Genomic DNA, 17872 nt, shown 5'->3' with positions numbered 1-17872 from the left:
TTCCCCCACTGCTGCTTTGGAGTAGTCTTTCAGAGCCATGTGAGATGTTGCCTCCTGGGCTGCAGTCCTCATTTTGCCCCAAATAAAACTTAACTCACAACTCTCAAGTTGTACATCTTTTTTTAGTTGACAGTGTTCTTTAAACATCCTGTGTTTAACACAGTTTGTTAAAACAATTTTCAAAGCATAATCCAACATGGTGCTACAGTGCTGAGGTACCAGTGCGAACATCTGAGCCATGGGCGGTTCTAAAGCTACCCTACCACAGAGCGGTGTGTATTTAAGTGATAACAACACTTAAAATAAGACTTGTCAGGGGAGTGTAATCTCCTCTGTTGTGTCTCGTCAGAACAAAAATTTGCAGCGACAGACGTTAAAGTGTGCCACAGCTCTCAGATATAGACCATGTTATAGCTCTCAGACAGATCAGTGTTACAGCTCAGTTTTATTTAGAAAATAAAATGAAAATACATCCTCCAGGCGTGAGGGTATGCCAACCCAAAAGGCGAAGAGAGCAAGCACGTGTGCTTGGGAGAGACCCCAAGCCTTTTGGCTCTTTTTATATGTTTTTTTCGTTCCTCTGGGAAGTTCCCGATGTAAATTGGGCTAGCCAGGAGTGCTGTTTGTTCTACCTTTAGTCCTCAGACCTTCCTTGGTTCTATTTTCGCGGGCTTTTCCCTTCCTTGTCTTTTGAAAGTGAAGTCGCTCAGTCGTGTCCGACTCTTTGTGACCCCGCGGACTGTAGCCTACCAGGCTCCTCTGTCCATGGGATTCTCCAGGCAAGAATACTGGAGTGGGTTGCCATTTCCTTCTCCAGGGGATCTTCCCGACCCAGGGATTGAACCCAGGTCTCCCACATTGCAGGCAAATGCTTTACCCTCTGAGCCACCATTGTCTTTTAGCCACCACCATTCTGGACTCCTTTTTCCTATTCTAACTACCTAACAAGACTGATTTTATTTCCTACGTTCTAAAACAGAGTTGGAAACTCCTTAACACAAAGCTCGACCCATGAAAACTCAGAGGCACTTCCGGTACCTGCGGCTTAGGAATGCGTCACTTCCGGCAGAGTTCGCGTCATCCTGCGTGCCCGACCGAAAAGCCCGCCTACTCTACGCGCGCGCGTCTCAGGCTCAAGGGAGCTGAATCCAGTACCACGGTGGCGTTTCCCCCGGGCTGATTAAGGCGGGACTCTCCCGAGTCCGCTGCGGGCGGGCTCCCCGCGCGTGTCACGTCCAGCCATGAAGTTTCGGGCCAAGATCGTGGATACCGCCTGTCTAAACCACTTCACGCGTGAGTAGGGGCCGCGTCAGTCCTGACGGCTGGGAGGACGGTAGAGGGCAGGGCGGGAGGCCTGCACGGGAGCGGTGCGCGCGGCCGGGCCCCGCGAAGAGGCTGGCGCGCTGCACAGGCTGGCGAGCAGGAGCTTGATGCGGGCGCAGGTGCAGAGGGTTGTTTCTGAACTTTGATTACTTTTGCGTGGCTTTTCTTAACCCGCCCAGTGGCTTCACGGACAACTTTACCTGGCGTACACAGTCCTTTACAGCCAGGCTCCCTGGTCCCCCCGCCCCAGCCATGTCTGTGCTTGCCTCGACCCCTGCAGCCCTCGGCGTCCGCGAGTGGACGTGGGAGGGAAGAAAGCGGCCAGTAGGCGCCAGTTAACCTCCGAGTCTCGGTTTCCTTATTCCAGGTTGTTGGGAGGCCGGTTTGACGCCAGCGGCTTTAAAAGCCTCCCGGTAGGTAGGAGTGGAAACGTTGATTTTCCCACTGGGAAGCTCACTGTGCGCAGCTGGTAATTCTGCGCGCTAAATTGGTGTTTTGGATACTTAACATACTTCTTAGTTAATTCTTTACTGGAACCTTTCGCTATAGGAGTTAGTAACATGATAGCCAAGCTTGCCAAAACCTGCACTCTGCGCATCAGCCCGGATAAGTTGAACTTCGTCCTCTCTGACAAAGTGGCCAATGGAGGGGTGAGCATGTGGTGTGAGCTGGAACAGGTGAGTGGAGGCTCCTGAGAGGCCTGCAGCCCGCCCCCTCTCCCCCAACCCCCGCTGAATTCCACTGGAAGGGGCACAGATGTCCTCCCCCTTTTCCTTCCTTTAGGAGAACTTCTTTAGCGAATTTCAAATGGAAGGTGTCTCCGCAGAAAACAATGAGATTTACTTAGAGCTAACATCGGAAAATTTATCTCGAGCCTTGAAAACTGCCCAGAATGCCAGAGCTTTGAAAATTAAGTTGACTAATAAACACTTTCCGTGCCTTACAATTTCTATAGAGCTGGTGAGTAGGAAGCTACCATTTCTGAAACTTCCTGGAAGGAATTAGATTTATATAAGCCTTGACTTTCTACAGGAGAAGCTAATTGGTTTTATTAAAATGAGAGATCGGTACATCACTATTTTTTCATTGGAGTTGGGTGCTCCTCATATTTAAATAGCATTGTGATCTCATAATATTCAGTGAGGATGCTGGTCTTCCTATGAAATAACACTTCTGCATCTTTCTTCTCAGATCTGCATATCCCAGCATGTCCATTTCTTTTAGTGGTATTGTCATCTAGTCTAAAAACCATTTTTGCCTTCGAAGTGTTTGTGTGTCCCTCCCTTATCCCCTCAATTCTGCTGCTAACACCTTTAAATGACCTTTGGTTTTCAAGGAATACATTTATCTTCCATCCTACTACCAGCTGAATTTAATGCTTGGGTCTCTTCAGAACACGTGTACCCCACAGGGTCTCACTGCTTACAGAATAAGGTTGACATTTCTCATCTGCTGTCCAAAGCCCTTCGAGTGTGGCTCAACCCACTGTAGAGCCACTTATCTGCCCTGAGTGGTTCTCCACGTGTGTCCCATTCTTTACCAACTCCCAGGCTTTGGTGAGGATGGGTCTTCTACTTGGAGTCTGTGTTCTTTTCACTTGTTGAAACCTTTTCTTCCTCTAGTGCCCAGCACTAATGCTGCCTCCTTCCCAGCCTTCCCTTATCCTGGCAACCTCTCCTTTATCCGTTCTGTGTACTTTATTTTTTCTGTGAGTATTATATTCAGTTTTACGCTTTTTATGGAGGAGGCTTTCTCAACTGTACTTTTTATTGTTTTACAATGTTGCGTTGTTAATTTATGCCTTACAGCAAAGTGATTGAGTTATACATATATAAGCATTCTTATTTTAATATTCTTTTCCATTCTGGTTTGTCTCAGAATATTGAATATAGTTCCCTGTGCTATGCAGTAGGACCTTGTTGTTTATCCATTCTATATGTTATGGTTTCCATCTGCTGATCTCAAACTCCTAGCCTCTGAAGGCTGTTTCTGGCAGCTTCCTCCAGTCCTCTCTTTAGGTCTGATCTCCGAAGCTTGAGCATCACACACAGTTTCTGCCCATGTGGTTGGACATGTGTCTGAGGCTGGGAGTGTGGGGAAAGTGGCATCACCAGTCTGCAGGGCTCTCTTCATTCTGCCTTCTGTAAACTGCTCAACTGTACTCTCCTCCAAGTCTCCACAGCTCACCCTCTGTCCCTGCTGGTCTCCCTGCCTTCCTGTGAGGGGACATTCAGAGTGTGGGAACCTTTCTTCCTTCATAGCTCTCTCTCCCTGGGGTGCAGGCCCCATCCTGATTCCTTTCTGGTTCTTTTTGTCTTTTTTTTGTTACATGAAGATGTTCTTGTCCTTTCTGAAACCTGAGGTCTTCTGCCATGTTTCAGTAGATGTTCTGTGAGAATCATTCCATGTCTAGATATGTTTTGATGTGTTTGTTGGAGGAGTGAACTCCACGTCCTACTCCTCCACCGCCCTAATCACTTGCTTCTTTAACTTCCTTTTTCTAAACTCTGTTAATACTTGTTGAATTGATGTTGGTGACTGAATTGAGAAGACTTAGGTTTGGTATCAACATTTTTTGTCTTTCAGTTCTTTATTTTTTAAGTATTGATGTGTTTTAATTCTTCTCTTGGCAGTTATCCATGTCAAGCAGTAGTCGTGTTGTGACACATGACATCCCTGTGAAGGTTATTCCTAGAAAACTATGGACGGACTTACAAGAGCCGACGGTCCCAGATGCTGACGTGAGTGATGCCCGGCGTCACCACGTCTTAAATGGTGTGATTTGGATTCTCTGACTTTAAAGTCTTGCTGTAGGTTTTATTTGAAAGTTGTATAGTACCTGAAAAGAGATAATCATATTTAAAAGATAGCCCAGGAACAAAAAATTGGAATGTTTTCATTTATTTTTTTTATTTTTTTTATTTTTATTAGTTGGAGGCTAATTACTTTACATCATTACAGTAGTTTTTGTCATACATTGAAATGAATTAGCCATGGATTTACATGTATTCCCCATCCCGGTCCCCCCTCCCACCTCCCTCTCCACCCGATCCCTCTGGGTCTTCCCAGTGCACCAGGAATGTTTTCATTTAGTTGTTTGTATCAATCATCTTAAAGTAGTGTTATATATAAGGCCACAGTCTTTACAATTAGGAGAGAGAAAGTCTTGCCCTATAATGGCGCTTAAGTAAAACTGAAGTAGCATTTTCGATGACCTTCACATCTGTCAGGAGTAATGGCCCTGGCACCAATTTGGGTTTCACAGAATGTGGTTTTTTTTCTTTGTCTTGTTAGGAGTGATGTCCAAGGTGTGTGTAATAGCCAGAAGGAGAGGCTGCTTTAGTTCTCCTGACAGGAATCCCAGAGCCACTGGAAAGAAGGATGATGACAAAGGGTCCTTTGCCTCTTGTTCATAATTTATTGAAGAAGAGACCATGAAATAGCATAAGGATGATTTACTTGGCTTTGAGTAGATGTCTCCGCTGGGAAAAAGCCAGCATTATACCAGCACTTTTGTAACCCAGTCTGGGCATGGGTACAGAGACTGGCACCAAGTGTGGGTATGAACCCCTTGGAGGATGGCCTCCACTGGTGCTGTCTTACTCCCCTTGGGTGTGTGTCACGGTGTCTCAGCAGCAGGGCTACAGACCTGGGACGAGAGAATGGCCACATGGACGCTGAGGTCACCGGAGGCAGGCGTGAGTTAGTGAAGCTGTAGAATTATTTTTGTTTTTTATATTTTTAAGAAAGAACTTTATTCAGGCAATTTAAAAATAAGATTGCAGAGCTTTTAAGAGTACACACATTCTAAACATAGGTAATGAGCACTTGTCAATACTTGACTGTGTTAATATTTTAATACTACTGATCTTTCTCATTTGCTTTGTAGGTTAGTATTTATTTACCAGTCTTGAAGACTATGAAGAGCGTTGTGGAGAAGATGAAAAACATCAGCAGTCACCTTGTAAGTTCTGACTTCTTTGAAAAGAGCTCCCAAGTGTGTAATTTTGGCTGCATGTCCTCGGTGGAGCCTTGTCTGGTGGGGGCTTGATACTCTCCATTCATCATGTGGTATCTGCGTGGGGTGTCCCTCACCTCCCGGCTCTGGGGGCTTGGCCTGTTGTTGATAGCCTATGGTTTTACAGGTGAAACCTACTCTGGATCTTCTCAACTCTCCTCTCTGATATTTGGCCTAGTCTCTCATATTTATAGCATTTATAGTATATTAACAGTACATTCAATGGTTCTAACTTTATTTGCATATATTTTGGACAGCATATTATGTATTTTATCTGATAGTGTAGATATTTTCTTATGATCACTGATGCTGGCAGTGAGTGGAATGTGTTATCTACTTGCCAGATGTCTCTATGAGTCCAAGACAAGGATTCCCCAGGACACATTCCTCTTCCTAGAAGCAGCTCTTAGGCCAGGTAGAAGGGCGTGTTTACTTTTGTGACGTTTACAATCAGTGTCGGTGAAATGCTGAATGTGCCAGTGATAGTGATGGGAAGCTTTGAAGAATTGTCCTTCACTCCTGGGGTTCTCCTGACTTCTTCAGTCACCCCCAAAACTCATTTGATTATGTCCCTTGGTGTTTTAGACACGACTGTCCACCTGATGAAACTTTTGCTCTTTAGCGTCTGCAGACTGGTTACCTGCCACACGGCTGTCTCCTGCCTGCAGAACTGCTCTGGACCCTTGTCCATCCCCACAGCACTGGTGCTCTCCAAGCCTGTCTCTACCATTTCACGCTTGGCTGTTTCTTTCCCATCGTCCCCTGGAAAGCACTTAGCCCTTTTCACTGTTCATGGAAATTCCAGACTCTCCCACTGCCGTGGATGTAAATCCCTCCTCTGCCAAGCTGTTCTGTTCACTGCTATGTGATAAGTCGCCTGCTAACATCTGGGAACCACTCCTGAACTGGCTGCTTCCTGAAAAGGGAAACTGTCTTAACCATCTCTGCGCGACAGCCACTCACTGTAGGTGTGGGGTTGCCACTCAGCAGGCGGATAACAGGTATTAGTGCAAGACCTGGAATGAAATTAGCTTCAGGAGATCTGTGGCGTTACCAAAGTTTTCTGAAGCCTGGAAAATGTTTGTGGACGGTTTCATTTCTGAAGTTGTGCTCACTTGAGAGTAATTTCCTTTCATGACTTACTCTGTAGATTTCACTTTAATTTACAATGACTTCCCATGAAGCAGTGTGTGCCATGCAGACGTGAGTGTTCTCCTGTGCCTGTCCTGATGTTGATCCAGTTGTCAAGCTGGAGGCTTCTTTTGGGGATATCCTGGAGCCCTTGAGAGGCCCAGGAGAGAAAAGGCAGAACAGTTAATTCAAGGACCCGGTTATTTGTTCTTTGTGTCCAGTAGAAATGAGTCGTCAAAAGTAGCTTATATTAAATCATCAGAAATAAAAAATCATCAGAGGTGTTTTTCTCTTCCCTGGAGTGTTTAAAAACAAGGATTTTGTGGAGTGGCTACTGCACTGTGAAATACTAAATGGAAAGTGATCAAGCGTGTGGAAAACTGGAGTAGCCAAGGGCATAACATTATTAACTTGAGTAACCAGAACTCTGTGTCTGAAGATAACAGGCAAGAGAATCAAGGAAAATGAGTACTACTCAACGTATTGAAAGCATCTCCTCCAGTCAGAGGCCCAGCAGCCCTTGTTGAGGCACCTTCCTTACTTCCTTTAGTGAGAGACGTGGCTAGTGGGGGTGGGTTGTGCGTGTGACTCAGGTAGGAGCAGAAGCAGCAGGCATTGACTGCCAAGAGTCTCCATCAGGTTTTAAGCATTGGGATTTCCTTCAGACAGAATGCAAGTTCTGGTCCAGGAGATCTGCAGTGGGGTCTGGGACTGATTTCTGACGAGCATGCAGCAATGCTGTTTCTGTGGTGCTGCTCCATGGTCAGAGCGGTGCTGTGTTACCCCTTACCTGTCTCAGCTTCACAGGAGCAGACTTGGGGCAGGAGGCATCATGATACGCTGGCAGAGCTGAGTCCTTGGAGCCACCCCTGACCCCCACTAAGTGGTGCACCCTGGTGGGAAGTGTTATCCAGCATAACAGTCACAGGGGCTCTGTTACTTTTTCAGTTGAGATAATTTATGTTAGATTCCCAGTGCGTCTCATCCCTGTTCCATGAATGGTCAGTAGTTATCATTAAGGAAATCTCTGAAAGAAGTCAGATCCCATCCACATCCTTAACAGAAGAGTGTGTTGACTTGGATAATACTATAGATAACACTCAACAAAATAAGCACGGTGAGCGGTGTTTGGAGGGTCCTTGGTGAATTCCTTCAGTAAATTTTGTTTGAGTGCTGCCCTGCACCAGGCACTGTGCTTGGAGAGATGGATCCAGCATTTGATTACTCAGATTTTAGGAATTTGAAGAAAGCATAAAAAGGTGTTTAAATCTGGAGTGAATCTTGGACACTGCAAGCTGCTTTCCTGAATAAACCTTTATAAAACTTGTTTTTCAAGAGCAGTGAACCTTTACAGGTAGATACTGAGTGTGTGCTTATTTGAAACAGATGGATCTGTGTTATGTGTTAACCTCACAGAGTCCCTGTGCACTGTATATTCACAAGTCCAGAATGTGCACAAGGATTGTTTTACATGTTTTTTTTTTTAAGGCAGGTATTTTTTCCAGAGAATAGAGTGGGCTTAGGAACATCATGTACTTCTGGGAAGTGAAAGGATAAGATTGATGATGAATTCTTCCCATTCAGAGGTACGCATACTAGATGATACAACAAGGATGTTTAGAGGCTGTTTCCTATGTAAAGTCAAAGCCTTAGTAAGTTGAAAACATCTTTTTTGTTTCGTTGCTCCAATGAGAAATAGAGTTCACTAGTTTTAAGGAGCAAGAATGAAAAATACTAAGTGGTACTCCTAAGTAAACCTGAGGTTTAGTTGTGGCCAAGCCCTGTGGAACAGGGTGTCCTCCGCTCATCCTGGGGCTTCTTGCCTCTTGCTGTACCTCTGCAGTGGCTCCCTAATGAAGCGACCACCTTTATCTGCAGTGGCTTGGGGGCAGTTTTGTATTGTTGGTTGAACAAAATGTTGACTTGCACACTGCTGCCTGGGCTTTCCAAAGACCTGCCAGACTTTACAAATGGCCAGATATTAATGTCAGAAGGCGAAATGTAGTGTGCCTGGGCAAATGGCCAAAATCTTAAGCCATATCATGGTACCTGTTTCTTTCTCTGAACTTCATTTCTAGATTTTGTGTAGTTTAGAGACCCTGTTGGTTGGTGCAGGGCAGAGCGTAAAATGAAAGGGCCCCTCTGATCCTGAGGGAAGTCATAGGCACTGTTGGGGCGGGGAGGGCCACAGCGATCAGTCACCAAGCCCAGCTGTCCTCTGAGTGCAGAAAACACGGCAGCCACAGGGCGCCACAGCCTGGTGGAGTCCAGACTCCTGACAGCATCTCTGGGTCTTTCTGAATTTGGAAATCTCACTTCCCAATGTCTGGGATTATTCTTTATATAAATGGTTATATTCTGCTATATTCTGAAGCCTTTCTGGTTATGCTGAGTTGTAATAGATAGGTTGGTCCCTTTGTCGAAATAAGGCAGTTAGCGTGCTTATCGCTTCACATTCTCTTCTGGTTCTTGCTCTGTTTTACAGGAGTTGCACAACGTCTGCATTGTCAGCGCTGCTAGCAGATTTTAAGGCCCTGTGCTCAGCCGTGTCTTCTCTCTGTTGCTGATGCCATGTGGGGTTTGGCGCTGTCTGAAGTGTCCTGGGATTTGTGGGATTAGTTTGTCACCTGGTTCGTTGGAAGCTGATATCCACCTTTTTTCCCCTTTTGCTTTTTTAAGACTGTAAAATACTCAATTTGCAGATTATTGAAGCAAACCTAAATGGAGAATTGAACTTGAAAATAGAAACTGAGCTAGTGTGTGTTACAACTCACTTTAAAGATCTTGGAAATCCTCCATTAGGTAAGTTTCCTGGTGGGTTATATTTTGCCTGTGATAAATTGTTCAGATGACATATCATACTGAAGTCTCTAGTTGGAAAAGAATTGAACTTCGGGTGACTGTGTTTCAGGCTCAGGAAGGGAACACATGATGGGGTTGGGTAACTTGTTACTGCAGTGTGGTGGGAAGGTGAACCTCCTGGACTTGAGAAGCTGAAGTGTGGGCCTGAGGGCTTCCTTGTTCCTCATCTGCAAAACCTAGGCTTGGGCTCAACAACGTCCAAGAGCCCTTCTAGCTCTTCATTTGCTGTGCCTTTTACCAAAAACTACAGTTTCTCACCTGGGTGGAGTCAGAAATATAGATGACACTTTTAATTTTCTCCTGTTTTTGTGTGTGTGTATTAAAAAAGTTTTTTTTTTTTTAATTATTGGAGTATAGTTGACTTACAATGTTGTGTTGGTTTCAAGTGTATGGCCCAGTGATTCAGTTATAATATGTATCTATTCTTTTTCAAATTCTTTTCCCATAACAGTTATTACAGACTCTTTGAGTATAGTTCCCTGTTTTGTATAATAGGTCCTTATTGTTTATTTTATATATAGTGGGGGGTGTGTGTGTGTATATATATATCTCTGTACGATGATCCTAAACTTCTAATTTATCCTTCCCCTTTACCTGTCCTCTTCAATAACCATAAGTTTGTTTTCTAAATCTGTGAGTCTGTTTCTGTTTTGTTAAATAAGCTCATTTGTATCAATGTTTTAGACTCCACATGCAAGGGTATTTGTCTTACTCTGACTTAGTTTGATGATCTCTAGGTCCATCCATGTTACTACAGATGACATTATTTCATTTTTTTTATGCTGAATAACATACCACATCTTTATCCACTCCTCTGTTGTTAGACATTAGGTTGCTTCCATGTCTTGGCTGTCGTAAACAGTGCTGGAATGGACACTGGGTTGGTTGAGTAGCTTGGCTCAGAGATTAGAGTCTGCTGCAGAGCTCACAGTGGTGGGCAGGCTGTGGGAGGGAGGTCCAACAGGGAACGATGCAGACTCTGGGAAGGTACTCACTCTGTGAAAACCATTTAGTCACCCATGTGTTCTGAAGTAGGTCTGATAAGACTCCTTCCACTTTTAGAGTTAAAATTACTTAGTACCAGTTTGCTTATTAGAGACACTTTGTAACTTGAGAATTTTACTTTATAGTGAAGGGCATGCCTTGGAGCAAAGTGAAATCCATGTTAATAAAGCTTTGACAGTAGTTATATGAAGTGACTTATTTTTGTGTTGCTCATTTTGTTTATTTTAGTAAATTACAAAGAGGGTCTTTGATACCTTCCCAGAGTTGAAAGGACGTTTTCTTCCCTTTCATTCCACTTTATAGTGAGAGGGCTTGATTTAGCTGTATATGGTCTTGTTTTAGGAATGGTTTTTTGGCCCTACTGCAAGCCATTTGGGATCTTAGTTCCCTGACTATCAACAGTGAAAGCATTGAGCCCTAACCACGGGACTGCCAGGGAATTCCCATAGTACAGTGTGGGTCAATACTTAGTAAATGCTTGCTTGGTGAGCGATCACATTTATATTATGCAGTGTTTCTGTAGGTTCTCAAGTCAGTGGTCAAGTAAACCATTTATTTATGTAAACAGTCATCCTGCAGTCTCTCACTTCCCTGTTTCACTGGAAGATAATTGTGTCTTAAAATGTTCCTGTCGTTTTAGCTTCCGAAAATGCTTCTCAAGATAGAAACTCAGAACAAATGGCTGAAGTGCACATAGACATTAGGAAGCTCCTACAGTTCCTTGCTGGACAACAAGTAAATCCTACAAAGGCCACTTGCAGTAAGTTTGCATTTTGATTTGTTTTTCATATTTCAAGCACTGTAATCAACTGTAGTCTTACACATTGTGTACAGTCTCATAAATGCAGAGACAGCTCGGTCACTGGTGGACTCCAGTTTCCTGAGTAGTCCCGGGCAGATGGGTCTGGACTGCCTCACCTGGTGTCATAAATGAGTCTGCATCCACAGAGAAGATGCATATGGGCAGAGACACCTGGCCCCATCTTGCTGTGTTAACCTTATGTGTACAGGATCTCTGTGTCCTTTGGGCTTGGATTTAAGTTTCCATCTCAAAGCATTTCTTTTCTTTCCTGTGTCAGCCTGACCTGTTCCAGTTGTCCTGTGTTTTGTCATCTGTGCTGTCTACTGACTTTTAATAGTGGCTTTTAATGGCGCTCTTGATTCTGGTTGGCCTTGTCTTTCTCATTTTCACATGTTTTTTCACCCTTTAGTCCTTGATTACAGATGAGGAAAGACTCACTTACTGAGAATTTTTCAAGGCTATGTCTGTTTCCTTGCTATTGAGATCACAGCAATTGAAAGAAAACTGTGGCCTTGCTTGGAGGTGACACCTCTTTATCTGTGAATTCCCAGTCTGAGCACTCCACCACCAGTGAACAGATCTGAGAAGGGTGACCCAGGAATATAGGATACCTAATAATTGTCAGATAGTCAGCACTGTAGAGAACGAGTAGGAGGTTCCCGAAGGTTTTCCAGTGAAGGAGGATTGACCACTGGAAGGGAGTGGCGTTAGTGCATGAGGCCTGCACTGGTGGTGAGGGTACAGAAGGGGGGTGCAGAAAACCATGATAGGGAAGGAGCAGTGAGAGCTGCTGAGTCGTGGGGTAGGGGCCAGGGTCTGCCTGCACTGCATCTAAAGAAGTTATGGTGTGGACGCCCCTAAGGCTGAGAATGGGGATGCACTGCTTCAGCATGAGGTCCTCCCAGTTTAAGACAGTGCTTCTCAAACTGCCTGCATGCACAGGGCCCTTTGGGGACCTGGCCAAGTGCAGATGCCTCTTCAGAGCTCTGGCTTGGGCCATCGAGGCTGGGTGATGCCCCACTGTGGATCCTTGGAAGCCACTCCTCCTGTCTTCGTAGGGGAAGTGTAGGGAGTGGGGGTTGTGGCTTAGCTGCCATACAGGGAGGGGGAACAGAAGGTTATGACAGCCAGAGTCGAGTTTCTCACACTGTTTCTTTCTCACCCCAAACCTTTTCTGCTAGTGGTTCTGGCCTTGTGGCAGCATCCTCCAGACACTTGCTCAGTTCCCACCTCTGGTGGGGTGGGGGCACTTTCCCCAGCATTCTCAGTCTCTGCTGCCACCTGTGTGTCCAGCACCTTTCCTGATGAGTGTCCTTCTGCTGGTCCCTTGTGTCCCTTCCCGACTTGCCATTCTCTTGGGATTGGTCTCAGCAACCTGCTGTGTGCTCTTTGTCTGCCTTTCTCCTGCCACATGGCTTGATCTGGCTTCAGCTAGCTTTCCTTGGGTGTGGCATGCCCTACTGCCCCTGTAACTTCTGCCCTCAGTGATACGGCCCTTGCAGCTGGGCAGCTTTCATGCTGTGGCAACACCTCTTCTTCTTGGCTGGCTTCTGCTTTGGGTCTTAGACCCAGTGCCTCATTGCTCATCCTAGGCTGCATGATGGCTGCCCTTGCAAACTGCCTCCTGCTCTCTAGTAAGACCCTATGTGCTTGCCTCTTCTCAGCACATGCCAGGGACTCACTGGTGAGAAGCTGCTTTTTCTTGGAAGGACGTTGACTTGGGTACATGTGGTTTCTGGGAAGTTTGCCCTGTAGCTTGTTGCCCCAGAGACCTTGGCCTCTTCCTTGGTGGAAAATGAGCTGGCCTGAGCCAGGCCCCTTGTTTGGCGTCAGCTGGGATGGTGGAGACTGGTCACCTCGGGAGGGCCTGGGTGCTCCAGGAGAGGCTTGGGGGAGAAGCTGCTGCAGTGCTTAGGGGTGAGAGTGTGTGTGCAGAATGGGTCTGTACAGTAAAGGATTTCCTCTCTCCTTAGATATTGTGAAGAACAAGATTGTTCACTTTGACCTGCTCCATGAAGATGTTTCCCTGCAGTATTTCATCCCAGCGTTGTCATAGCCCTGCCTTGTGCTCAGGAGCTCAGGGACCTTGGTTAGACCCACAGCAGTGGAATCCTTTTTTTTTTTACTTTTTTTTCCTTTTATAATATTTACAGTAGAAATTGAATTAATGAGTTAATGAAACACAGTTGGATAAACATTTCTTCATATTACTTCTTTGTTCTGTCTGCTTTGTTTTGCTTTGAAGATGTTGAAAGAAAAGTTAAAATTTATTTATTCAGACTTTAAACTTTTCTAATTGAAGTCGTGAAAATCCTCTTGTAGTTTGAATTGGTGTAGTAGTCAAAATTGGCAAAAAAATAATGTTTGCCAAGCCTAGCACTTTTCCTCAAGGCATTGTTTCCAGCTCAGCATACTGAATGGGAAGAGACTTGAAGCAGTTAGGTTTCTGTGTACTTGGAGCCCAAGAAGGCGAGGTTGACCCTCTTGCCACCTCCATCCTGAGGGTCCCGGGGGGTCTGGGTACTGCACGTATGGTCTCATCATGATGCCCATGAAGACTTTAGTCGGCTCTCCTGTTGCCATCAGGAGGATGTGTGGGCAGGGCCTGGCCAGGTCAGAGCAGCACAGACATCTTGAGGCTTCACAGCGGGGCTTCTGTATCTGGCAGAGTAGGTTCAGCAGTCAGCCCTGGGCCACACGTCTAGTGGCAGGGATAGGATCTGAACACAGAAATTCTGGTTTCCCTTTCCCTCACTTCTGCTACAAGACAGGAATAAAGAATGATACATTTAAAGTTAAGTCTCCAACCATTTGAGGAATCTGAAAAGAACATCTTAGTTTTAAATCTAATGTGGTAAAGTAGGTTTACATGCAGTTTTTAAAATGTTAGAAAGCCAGATATAATCTCCCTCAGCTTGTATAGTGTTTATTTAAGTAAACTTGATTTGAATAGTGTTAAGGAGGTGTGGGTATGGCCAAAGGGGTCTTCCTTGGAGTTGAGAAATGGGGACTCTTTCTGATTCTCAGACAGACATGCTGCTTCATGTTTGCCTTGGCCTCTGCCTCCCACAGAGCTGTTGACTGAGGACAGTCCTTCTTCCTACACTGCAGGAACTAGTAGACGTGGTGATTTAGGGAAACATGGTCCTGCTTTTCACCCAGGGCAGAATTTCACTAAGTCAGGAAATAGTGGCTTAGTCTGTTTAAAGGAAAGAGTATAGTTTGAGAAATTAACTTAAACAGCTTTCTGGGTGTTAGAGACACACTTTGCCTGACTGGGTGTGTGGAGAGCTGTCCTGGGTAGTTGTGCTCAGGTCCATGTTGCTTTGGGAAACATGTCTAGAGCTAAGTTTGGGGGCCATCCTGTGCTGGGTCAGTGATGTCTAAGAATCCAGGCACCTTGTCATCCTCTGTACAGGGACCGCTTGTCCACTGTGATCCCCAGGGCCTGGTGGAGGCAGTCGGAAATGTGACTTTGACTTAGTCCTAGGCTGGCATTCTGGCTCTCTCCCAGGAGCCAGGTTTTTCAGCAGTGCATGTTGTGGTCAGTGCATTTTCCATGATAACAGTAGCCTTTTTCAAAACACAGGCTTGCATCTTGCATATATGTGTTTTCAGGGCCTACAGAGCTTCCCCTTGGCAGTATCCTGGGAGGTCACATATATTGTGGATTGGTCTGCAGAGCATCCCACATGGAGAGTGGGTGCAGTTTGTATAGCATGAATGGTGATCACAGATCTGCCGCACATGTACAGTTAACATTACAGCAAGTGTCGCTGTAACACTGCTTAAGGAAGCCACAGTCACATTGCTGCCAATCTCCACTAGAGTTTCCACAACACGTTCTTACCATGCTTGCATTAAAAGCATAGGTGTTCTCCTTTTATAGGCAATGCCTCAGTTTATATACAGTATGTTGAAAATGCAGAATAGAACAATTACTGAAGGAATCTGTCAACACAGGGAACTTGTACAAAATGCAGGGGGTTCTTATGCACAAGCATCTCACGTCAACATCAAAGCGTGTACCCAGATTCCACCCAGCCTGCTGGCGTGAAAGATAGTTTATAATGTCTGCCATGTTCACCCACAAAGATCAGGTCTTTTGAAGTGTAGATGGAGTGATAGGAGCAATAAAACTGGCCATCTTCTGATACATTCCTAATTACTGTGAAGGTCGAACTGAAATTTGTGGGTGGTCTCATGGCCCTTGCACACTAAATAGCATGTTCATCCCTTGGTATTCTATAATCACTCATGGAAGTTGGATCTCTTACTTAAAATATGAGGACACAAGAGAGAAGGTACTTTATATGAAGACCTAAATATGTTGTTTCCATTATACTAACCATTTGTATCAGGTATTGTGCACACTGAGTTATATTGTTGTACACACTATACACTGAGTTGGAAAATTGACCGTATGCTCTCAAATTTTCCCTGTGTGATGACTATATCCTAGGACCAGTCTTGGGGGCTAACTTGGCATCTGCTTTGGGGAACAGTGGCTCCCTATCCACCTTGTTCTGTTCATATGCAGATCCATCTGCCACCGTCTTGAGAAACCACCTATGTTCAAACCTCTTAGAATCCTTGAGGGGTTTGATTTGTTCAAACCTCTTAGAATCCTTGAGGGGTTTGATTTCATAGGTAAGGTCATCCCGATTCTTAATACCTTGGAGACCCCCTTAACTTGTGTCCATGGTGACCATGGAAAGAGGAGTCTCATCCAGGTAGCCAAGGTAATAACAGTCCATCTGCAAGCCCTCTTGTTCATCCTGAGTTGTCATCAGCAGATGTCTGGACCAAAAGACTCTCTTAGGCTGCAGTGGATAATGTGGATATGATGTTTGATGTTGACATGAGATGGCTTGTGCATAAGAAGAACCACCTGCATTTTGTACAAGTTCCCTGTGTTGACAGATTCCTTCAGTAATTGTTCCATTCTGCATTATCCACTGCACTGTCTTAGGCTGCAGTGGATAATGGACAGGTTATAGGAGAAACAGCCTGGTACTTGAATGCCCTTGCCTCCGTGCAGCTCCTTCCTGGCTGTCACCATCTCTGAAGAGATGTGGCATCATGAGGGTCAGCCTTGAGAACACTCGACTGGAGCCAGCACTGACTGCCCAGGATTCAAGCAGCACGCAGGCTGCCCCTAGGGTGACCTGGCCATCTACCAGCCTTGGGGCCCTGCTCGGGGACATCTGCCAGTGAGAAGGATCTCAGAGTAGTCAGGTCTATACCATCTGCTATGGCTCCTTCCTACTAAGGAGAGAGTGACAGAGAAAAAGAGATCCCTGGGTTGGTCTCCTAATGGGATTAGGTAACAGTCGCAGGGTCTGGATGTGAACTCAGCCAGGGGTGAGGTATGAGAGTGAGAAGGCTGTGTCCATAAATGCTACCATGGAACTGATGGCTTACTGGGTCAGAATTTAGAGTAGGATTAATGTTTCCCCAGTGTCTGTAAAACCCTTCAGAGTCAACCATCTGATGCTCTTTTAATTACCTGTTTTTATTTTCCTTGCCCCAGCGGATGAGAAGAGACACTGCTCCTGACCTTGGGAGAGTCCCAGGGAGTATTCCCTCTAATCCTTTTCTGCAGTTCTTCCCCAGGCTGTGGTAGGTTCTTTCATGCAAGTGCTGATTCCCTCTCAGATGAAGACACAAGGGGCTTGTCTCTTGGTGCCCAATGTGAGAGAACGCATATTTCAGATATTTCTAACCACTTTTGTACATAGTTCCACCCTTGGGTTGGGAAGATCCCCTGGAGAAGGGATTGGCTACCCACTCCAGTTTTCTTGCCTGGAGAATTCCATGGACAGAGTGGCCTGGTGGGCTACAGTCCATGGGGGTGTTGCAAAGAGTTGGACATGACTGAAGTGACTTAGCATGCAGCACTTCTGCTGGAGGAGGGGGGTGGTGGTCTTCCAGTTACTGGAAGTGTAACAGTCCATGGGGTCGCAATGAGTCAGTTACAACTAAGCGACTAACGCTTTCCACCAATTAAACTGAATGTTATCAGAGATGAACTTCCAAGGCAGGACATTTACTCCTTGCCTTCTTCCTGCTGTTCGTATTCCTCCCCATCCTAACTGGGCCTGCTCATCCCCAGTGGACTTAACACATTGGCTAATTTTCTTTACCCTGTGATAGTGTGAGCGTTATACACTCTTTCAGTTCTACATTAGGGTTTTCACAGAGCATAGGAGAATAATTGACCATAGAAATCTAATGATGTTTTCCTTTCCCCTTTGTTCTCTGCAGTCATGGGGTTTCACTGTAAGTGCCCACAGTTCTGCTCTCTCAGATGAACTCCGTTTGACCTTTTGACTGTTAGTTCCATTCTTGTTATTTGTACCCTGTACAAGTCAATGTACCATGTTTTCCCTCTACTCACCATTTAATTGTGCATCCACATACAGCTTTTGCGTGCTTCTCGATCTTCCATCTTCTCTCTGGGCCTATTTTTGTTTTACTGGAAAATAAACTATTTCCTATGGTGCCGGCAACTGACAATGGACTCTTGTTTTTTTCATAAGGTCTTACATTAAAGTGCTTTTCTGAGCATGAACCACTGTTTAAGGCCCAATTATATATGCATAGCACTATGGACTTGCACTAATTGCCCCTCAGAATCCAGAGGCCTCAGTCCCTTCAGGATGAGAAGTCTGACTTCACTGCATATCTTAACCCACTTGCAGAGAATCAGAGTTTTCTCTCAGAAATGG

The 17872-nt window shown here is 45.3% G+C and overlaps 1 protein-coding gene across 5 annotated transcripts; it reads left to right on the top strand.

Moving 5' to 3' along the window:
• Nucleotides 1-1041: 1041 nt before the first annotated feature.
• Nucleotides 1042-17660, top strand: HUS1 (HUS1 checkpoint clamp component). 5 transcript variants are annotated; one of them, XR_002318115.2, is made up of 9 exons: nucleotides 1042-1293; nucleotides 1873-2000; nucleotides 2107-2283; nucleotides 3957-4064; nucleotides 5213-5287; nucleotides 9175-9274; nucleotides 10980-11099; nucleotides 16675-16763; nucleotides 17409-17660. XR_002318115.2 is itself a non-coding variant. In XM_020914998.2 (9 exons), the coding sequence occupies exons 3-9, from the start codon at nucleotides 1884-1886 to the stop codon at nucleotides 13195-13197; spliced, it is 780 nt and encodes a 259-aa protein (XP_020770657.1). In that variant the 5' UTR covers nucleotides 1055-1293; nucleotides 1691-1736; nucleotides 1873-1883; the 3' UTR covers nucleotides 13198-13935. The 5 variants fall into 5 exon arrangements, 4 of the variants coding, with proteins under 4 accessions (XP_020770656.1, XP_070323440.1, XP_020770657.1 ...); XM_020914998.2 differs by lacking the exons at nucleotides 16675-16763; nucleotides 17409-17660 and adding exons at nucleotides 1691-1736; nucleotides 13115-13935 and having other exon boundaries at nucleotides 1055-1293; XM_020914997.2 differs by having other exon boundaries at nucleotides 16675-17660.
• Nucleotides 17661-17872: the final 212 nt, after the last annotated feature.

The sequence above is a fragment of the Odocoileus virginianus genome, chromosome 1 (assembly GCF_023699985.2).
Source record: "Odocoileus virginianus isolate 20LAN1187 ecotype Illinois chromosome 1, Ovbor_1.2, whole genome shotgun sequence".
Taxonomy (NCBI): Eukaryota; Metazoa; Chordata; class Mammalia; order Artiodactyla; family Cervidae; genus Odocoileus; species Odocoileus virginianus.
Note: the sequence above shows the minus strand (reverse complement) of the source record. Positions and strands in the feature narration are given on the sequence as shown.

Excerpts from the sequence above, each read along its gene's own strand:
- HUS1 (XM_020914996.2), top strand. The coding sequence starts at position 1,242 with ATGAAGTTTCGGGCCAAGATCGTGGATACCGCCTGTCTAAACCACTTC. Across the intron at positions 2,001-2,106 it reads TGTGGTGTGAGCTGGAACAG|GAGAACTTCTTTAGCGAATT; the intron begins GTGAGTGGAGGC and ends TCCTTCCTTTAG. Across the intron at positions 5,288-9,174 it reads AAAACATCAGCAGTCACCTT|ATTATTGAAGCAAACCTAAA; the intron begins GTAAGTTCTGAC and ends CTCAATTTGCAG.